Source organism: Rutidosis leptorrhynchoides, chromosome 1 (assembly GCF_046630445.1).
Source record: "Rutidosis leptorrhynchoides isolate AG116_Rl617_1_P2 chromosome 1, CSIRO_AGI_Rlap_v1, whole genome shotgun sequence".
Classification (NCBI taxonomy): Eukaryota; Viridiplantae; Streptophyta; class Magnoliopsida; order Asterales; family Asteraceae; genus Rutidosis; species Rutidosis leptorrhynchoides.
In genome coordinates, this window is record NC_092333.1 from 674174772 (window position 1) to 674183649 (window position 8878).

The 8878-nt window shown below is 32.3% G+C and overlaps 1 protein-coding gene across 1 annotated transcript; it reads right to left on the reverse strand.

Annotated features, from left to right (window-relative positions):
• Positions 1–552: 552 nt before the first annotated feature.
• LOC139885962 (uncharacterized) lies at positions 553–8264 on the reverse strand. The gene is made up of 3 exons (XM_071869709.1): positions 8124–8264; positions 2390–2998; positions 553–1620 (listed from the first exon to the last, which is right to left on the reverse strand). Exons 1-3 carry the CDS (start codon positions 8160–8162, stop codon positions 679–681), a joined length of 1590 nt encoding a protein of 529 aa, XP_071725810.1. The 5' UTR covers positions 8163–8264; the 3' UTR covers positions 553–678.
• Positions 8265–8878: the final 614 nt, after the last annotated feature.

Here is an 8878-nt window from a genome sequence, read left to right on the forward strand (position 1 = left end):
ATTTGCCCTTTTCCTTAACTCGATAGTTACACTCATTTACTTACCACATGAAGTTTGGAGATTGATAGGTTACTCTCATGTACCGGAAATTTTTGGTATAGTGTTAACGATAAGTGTTTAGGGGTTTGATAGGCACGACTACCATTTGGGTTTTTTGGCTAACTAGAAACGATTTCGAGTTCAATGGAAAGACTTCATGTTGGTTAAGCATTGTTCATAGCTTAAACTCAGTGTCTTCTTATGGGCATCTACTTTTAAACATTGTTACAGGCATCAATTTTTTGTATGGTTTCTCGATTCCTCTTGGCTATGTCTTTCGGCTAAGGAGGTTGACGTTTGTTGGTTTAGGTCTTGCAAAGCCGATTGTAATCCTTCTTTCATATCTTAGAAGGCTTCATCTCTTTACATACTGCCTTCTCTCTTTTAATATATATTTAATTTAATGTTTTTTCGCAAAAAGGAAAGCATAATTACTTTTTTGGTCATGTTAAATCGTAGCAGCATATAATGATTTTAACACCATAAGGACTATCACAAATTCACACACACATATATAAAAATATATTAAAAAGAAACTAAAGGGTAACATATAAGTATATCCCTTCCATCAATTCATATTTTGGCCTAGCTGACAGTAGGCTGGAAATATTAAGTACGTAGTTGTGTGTGTGGAGTCCTTCAATTCATTAGGGGTGAGATGGAACAAGGCAGAACACGGATTACAAGTTGGGTGATTCTTTTAAATGTGCAATAACTAATGCACGCCTTCAAGTCTCGATCATCTTCTAGGCGGACCCATAATGGTTTAGTGATGGTCCCATCAGCTAAGTAGGTGAGCCTGTAAGAGTTGGAAACCAGATGAAACCTTTGAGAGATTTTCGTCTTCAAATTGGCAAATGTCTCTGAAAAGAGTGGGACGTAGAAACGCACATCCACGGCACCATGCATATTAGATGGAAACAAAAAACAAGGATGCAGGTTCTCATGATCATTACCATTATCATTATTATTAGTCTTAACGTCCATGCAATCTTCTTCTTCTTGTTGTTTTAACGATGCTATGAGGTCGAAATTTGCTGCAAGATTGTCACCATCTAAAACCCGTAACCGAGGACCAAGTTGTGCACCATAAGAAACCTTGAAACTTGGCAAACAAGTCTCTAGTTTCAGAAAGAGTGAGTCCAAGAAGACACAAGGGTCGTTGTTGTCACGTGAAGAGAAGAACAACTCGCACGCATAATGAACATCTCCGGTGTCAATATTTCTCAAGCATATAGCAAGACAGCAGGTAGATTCGGACGCTGAGGTGGCAGTGAGCAATGCCTGTAACTCCCCTTTATTAATAATATTAATATTTCTGGAAAAGTACGGTTGATAAGTTACGAGTGTCTTCAAAGCCAGCTCCCCTACCCCGTCTTGTATTTTAACACAAGCATCGTAATAACCTTTAAAAGCATCAGCACAATAAGTGTCCAATTTGATCGCACACTTCTCATTCACATTATTAACGTAACGGTGGATCCAAACTTGACAAAGAGTTAGGCCATGAGATTGAGTAAGGATCGGCAGTGCTTCTCGAATTTCATCTGCCGCGCGGTTGATGGATTTCCAAAACTTCATCTGTTATTAAAACAAAGCCTGTATATATTATTATGTGTATATATATTATAGATGCAAATGATGAATGCTCAGTAGTCAAAATAACTACTACTACGGCCATGTTTGGCAACAAGCTTTTTGAAGCTTTTAGCTTTTATGAAAAAGCTCCTATCAAATAAAAAGCTCTATTTGGCTGCAAGAACTTAGAGCTTTTTGAATGAGAGAAAAAGCTAAAAGCTACTAGAAGTAGCGTTTAGCTTCTAGCTTTTTGTCATTTTACTCTTTATTTTAATAGTTTCAGCTACTCTGCCAAACGACTAAATACATATAAAAATCTAACAGTTGCAAGCTACCAGCTACAAACTAACACTTAAAAGCTACCGGCTAAAAGCTACCGGCTAAAAGCTAGCAGCTACCAACTAGTTTTGCCAAACATACCCTACAGCTTTATTTGTTTAATTTGCACTGAATACTTAAACTGTCAAAGTTTCGTTTATAGAGAATTAAAAAAAAAAAAAAAAAAAAATTTATTTATTTCTTATTTATTTTTTTTATTTTTTTTGTGCACCAAATTGAAGAATTAAAAGGTTTTCTTAATTAAATTAGTTGTTGTTTTTACTGCATACATGATGATACATATATCCTATCCATTTTTTCTTTATATTCCATAACACTTGTAATCTGTGAAACCTGTTCCAATGGAAAACAGTAAGGATATGGATAAAAAAAAAAAAAAAAACGTTAAACAACATATGATAAATAGATGGAACTGAGAGAAGAATACACATACATTTATCGATCTCTCCATTAGACGGCCCGCACAATTTACTTCTTCTTCTTGTTTCTTCCAAGCTAAGATGTTGAAACTTTCTGGTTCATTGTCAACATCTTGAACCAGTAAATGACAACCAAGTTGCGCGCCAGAAGAAAACTTGAAACTTGGCAAACAAGTCTCTAGTTTCAAAAAGAGCGACTCCAAGAAGACACAAGGGTCGTTGTTATGATAAAACTGGAAAACGAACTCAAACACATAATGAATATATCCAGTGTAAATATTCCTCAAGCATATGGCAAGACAACAGCAAGATTCAGAAGTGGTGGCAGGGAGCAATGCCTGTAGCTCCCCTTTATTATTAATAATATTTCTGGAGAAGTGTGGTTGGTAAGTTTCAAGTGCCTTCAAAGCGAGTCCCCCCGACCCGTCTTGTATTTTGACACAAGCATCATAATAATCCTTAAAAGCAGGGGTATAATAACCGCCCAATTTGACCTCATTATCATATTCATCCATGTATGGGATCCAAACTTGACAAAGAGTGAGGCCATGAGATTTAGTAAGGATTGTCATTGCCTCTCCAATTTCATCTTCTCCACGTTTCATGGCCTCCAAGCCCTTACTCTGTTATTAAAACAAATAGAATATATATATATATATATATATATATATATACATATATATACACACACACACACACACATTATTATAAAGCGCGTGTCAATAATCCTACGTGTTAGTCTATTATTAATTCCGGTTAAATTTGCTTATGTGGCAGCTTGTGGTTAATTTATAATTTATAGTAATTATCCTACACTATATTTAAAGAGATTCCAAATCAGTTAAAACTTATACATACATTTATTTATCATTAATTAAATATGGTACAAAATTAATAATACAATTAGTAAATTCAAACGGAACCAAGTAGAATAATGAGTAATCCTGAAATTAGTTTTCAAGGAATAATGACACTTAAAAAATCAAATACCGTAAATAATAATGTTATCCTAAAATTAATAATGAATTAGTTATATAGTAATTATAATAATGGTATCCTGAAACGGAACCAATTAGTTGTCTAATAATAAATAATGGTATTCTGAAATTAATAATGACTAAATTCAAATATATATATATATATATATATAGTGGTAGGATCAAGAGGGAAGTAACCATTCGGGGGGAAGCGGGGGAAGCAAAAACTTTTTTTTTTTTTTCGTTTTTTTAAAAAACTTTGTTCACGAACATTATAGATGAGATGAAAATATGAACATTTATTAGAGACACTTTGTGATAAATGTTTTTATTTTGGCGGGAAAACGCTCGAAAAGTAATATATAACAATTATCGTGTTTTTCGAGCGTATTTTGAGGTTTTAGCTATTGGGGTTTAGATATTAGGGTTTAGATATTAGGGTTTATAGGGTTTAGATATTAGGGTTTAGAAATTTAGGGTTTAGGGTTTAGATTTAGGGTTTATGGAATAAACCCAAAACACCAAACCCTAAACCCTAAACCCTAAACCCTAAACCTCTAAATCGGGCTAAATTTTACTTCACAAAACATGAAAAAAAAACGTTCATATTCTTCACGAACAATATTATCTTGAATGTTATTTTTGTCGATCGTTTTCCCGCCTAAATAATAACATTCATCACGAAGTGTCTCTTCTAAATGTTCATATTTTCTTGTGATCTTGATGCCGGGAAAAAAAAATTTCAAAAAAACGAAATTTTTATTTTTTTTTGCTTCCCCCCGCTTCCCCCCGAATGGTTACTTCCCCATTGATCCTGCCCCTATATATATATATATATATATATATATATATATATATATATATATATATATATATATATGTATATATATATATATAATCAAGAGGAAAGCACTTTTTTGGGGGGAAGTGGGGGGAAGTAATTTTTTTTCGTTTTTTGAAAAAACTTTGTTCACGAACATTATAGATTAGATGAAAATATGAACATATAAAAAAGACACTTTGTGATGAATGTCATTATTTTGACGGGAAAACACTCGAAGAAATTAGGGTTTAGAAATTAGGGTTTAGAAATTAGGGGGTTATAAATTAGGGTTTAGCTATTAGGGTTTAGAAATTAGGGTTTTGGGTTTAAAAATTAGGGTTAAGGTTTAGGGTTTAGAAATTAGGGTTTATATTGAATATTTTAACACGAACGGTTTAGAATTTAGAGTTTAGGGTTTAGGGTTGAGGGTTTACGGAGTCCCTCAACCCTCAACCCTCAACCCTCAACCCTCAACCCTCAACCCTCAACCCTCAACCCTCAACCCTAAACCCTAAACCCTAAACCGGGCTAAATTCGAAAAAAACACTTCACACAATATGAAAACAAAACGATGCAAATAAACTCAGCAGCAAAACATTCAATGCATTGAATGTTTTAATTTTTTTATTCGAGCGTTTTCCCGCCAAAATAATGACATTAATCACAAAGTGTCTTTTTTAAATGTTCATATTTTCATCTAATCTATAATGTCCGTGAACAAAGTTTTTTCAAAAAACGAAAAAATAATAAAAAATAATTTGCTTCCCCCTTCCCCCTAAAAAGTGCTTCCCTCTTGATTATGACCCTATATATATATATATATATATATATATATATATATATTAACTCACCAACCTAATAATTTTGTACGTTTTTGTACGTTTGAAACTAAATCAAATAAATATAATAATTTTGTTTTCCAAAACCAAATATATTTTTAAGAATCATTTTGTTTAAAGGTTAAAATAATGGAAATCGTTATATCATAAAACGTTTTAGAAAAGTAGAATCATATATATTCATAATAGGTTTCAAGTTTTTAAATTACATTCTGTTGGTGAAGCATGGGATAAAGTTCAACTTCAAATCCGTTCATCGAAATCATTCGATATCTAAATGAAAAGTTCTTAATTTTTCGCTAGCTTTCCAACGACATGCATATCTTATACCTTATCTCAGTCACATATATAACTAATTCAGGATTCAACATAACCTAACGAAAGGCAATATCAAAAGTACAAACATGCATAATCCTATATACTCGAGCACTAGTCAGGGATACACTATTAGTATGTAAAAGTTAAATTATGAGTACTCACGTATCAATATTGAGATTCAATATTGCAGGAAAGGTACGTAGACGCAACGGAGATGATAAACACTATATTGACCTCACGAGCATACCCATGAACCATACCCAATCACCTCCATAGCTATAACCCATAATTTCCTTAATCCAATCCCACTCGAAAAATAATTTCGAAATCACTCGGACAGCACTCCGACGTAATATTTTATGTATACTAATAATATCTTGAAATAATACGGAGTAAATATATATATGTAAATCATCTTAATGAAAAATGTCGAGTTACTTAACTTTTCGATATCCAACATCTAAGTTAGTTACACTTCACGTTCTTACTTGTAAATCACTTTACCATTTTCCGAATGTTGTCAAAAAGAATAGATTTCTTAAATCACAGTGGACCTCATAACATAGACCCATAATCATATCACAATGTATCTGATAAATCAATCATTTGATATTATCTTCTAATTCTATCGATAAACATATTGAAACAAATACGTTCATGTAAAGTATTATACGTTTAATACTCTTTTAATATTCTCAAGTTATAATATATATATACATATTTATTTATATATAACTGTTCGTGAATCGTCGAAATTTGGTCGAGGTTATAATGAATGTATGAACACAATTTAAAATTCTTGAGATTTAACTTAACAAACTTTGCTTATCGTGTCGGAATAATATAAAGATAAAGTTTAAATTTGCAAGAATTTCATTTCCAGTTCTCATAAATATACGTCCCATGCATAGAGACAAAAATCATTCATATGGATTGAACACCTGGTAACCGACATTCACAATATGCATATAAGAATATCCCCATCATTCCGGGATCCTCCTTCGGACATGATATAAATTTCGAACATATATATGTTTTCTAGGAACAAAATTGTAAGAATTTAATTTGCAAAAAAAATATTAAATTGTGATGGTGAATTAGTGATTGCAAACGAAACGGACGAGTTCCTTCGAGAGAATCATACTGTTTTCTATGGAATAAAAGTTCTTTGCTGTTCAAAAAAAAAATATAAGTATCACATAATCATTATAATACAACACATAATATATTTGATAAAAATTATTACGAAGTATATAAATATATAATTTAGCATTTTTATACTAGATTATCAGTATAATATCCATCCATATAATCTTATGATTACAGGGCACAAAACCTATCATTATCATTATTTCTATTCTATATATCTAATAATGTAATAATTTTATATTTTAAATTACTTAAATAATAAATAATAATAATATTAATAATAATAATATACTTAATAAGAAAATATTAAATATTAATTGGTTAATTGAATTTCAGTTTTGAAATTGAAGCCTTAAAATCCACTTGCTTATTATATTAAAGAAGATAAGATTTAATAATTATTATTTATTTAATACTAAAACAAAGGCAAAGCACGGGCTCTTCCATATATGCTTAATCATGTAACAATTTTATTTTATTTACGTTTGCATGTTTCTAATTATAATTTACATTTGATCAATCATATGTAATTGTCATCACTACTAACGATTTTAAAAAAACTAATATTTACAATTTCCGTCCAACGGACGGCTCATAGAACTAGTATGTATATATATATATATATATATATATATATATATATATATATATATATATATATATATATTAAGCTAAAATTGGTACTTGACCATGGCTGACTTGATGGAGGGACAACGGAATTCATCTTTTATAACGTACTCCACCCAGGGGCGGAACTTAGACCATAGATAATGGGGCGGCATACCCCCAAATGCCCATGAGTTGTCAAGAGAAACGCCCCACAAACGTCTGGAATGGGGCGTTTGTGGGCGTTTGTGTTGGGGCGTTTGTCAAGAAATCATGGCAGAATCCATGTGCGTTTGTGATTTTTTATTTTTATTTTAATTCTTTTCCTACCTTTTTCACCACTTTTTAACCCAACCTCCACTTATATTTTGACACATCACTCACAAACGCCCTTACAAAAGCCCCCCATTATAACTCTTCAATTCCCCCATCATGGCCATGTCAGCGTCATACCCAAAAAGTACCCCTCTTTCACTCCGCGTAGGCGTCACCATTATCCGTGGTCTTAGTGTATTAAAAGGGGTATCCGCCCCACCAGGAAAAAAAAATCTACACTACAAAAATTTATTTTTACCAAAAAATGAGATATTTTTTTTTAGTGTTTAACCCTGCTGACTTTGAAAAATTTATTAAACTTTTTACACTCGACTTTGAATAATTTATTGAATGAATTTTTTACACTCCCCATCTGTATCCGGGTTCAAGTTCCGCCACTAACTCACCGTGTGTAACCCATACCAACAGAAAACAACGATTTACTAATTTATATGTATGATAGTTCGTTAAACAGGATTCATCATATATGATATATCCCATCCAATCCAATTTCTTTATACTATTACCTTACACACTTGTAAACTAAGTGCCTAATCCAAATGATAACAAACACATATTATTGTTATTTATATATTTATTATTTCTACAAATATATGTATATCTATATCTATAATACTCGTAATTAACAAGGATAAAAATAAGAGTTTGATTGAATTGAATTGAATTGAATTGAATCGATCTGAGAAAAGAAAAAACATACCATTATATAACTCATCGTGAATTCACAATCCTTGTCCATCCGGCCGACTGCGCAGAAAAAAATAAAACCCTAACTTTTTTCTATTTGCCCTCACCTTTCCTATTGCACGGTATTTATTGATTGATTTATTTTTATTATTTTATTATAAATTTATTATTACGGAGTATCATTTATTACGGTGTATTTATTTATTATTTTTATTAATAACTAGTCTCGACCGGCCCGCGCGTTGCGGCGGGAGCTTTCGGCCTGCGTATTCATATTTAACGTAACGTTGTGTATTTACATAGGGGAACACGGCTCATGTGTTAAACGCCGTTTTAGATGTCGTTGTGTTAAGCGTATTTTAAAAAGTATCCGTTTTGAACGTAGTTAGCTTTGTTTTGTTCAATAAATTTTTTCGAGTGTAACGGTGCTGTCGGAAAAATTTAACTCGCGGCGAACAGAAAGATACGGGCCGTCGTTGTGTTTAGCGTTTCTTAAAAAGTGTCTGTTTCGAACGTGGTTAGTTTCGTTTTGTGCATAAAATTATTTCAAGTCTGACGTGTCGTCGAAAAAATTTAACTCGTGGCGAGCGGGAAGATACGGGCCGCCGTTGTGTTTAACGTTTTTTTGATAAGTGTCTGTTTCGCGTATAGTTAGTCCCGTTGGGTTCGTAAGAATTTTTCGAGTTGAACGGTGGTCCCGGAAAAATTTAAATCGCACCGAGCGAGAAGATAGGGCTCGTTATAAATTCGGGTGAAATTAGTTTCTTT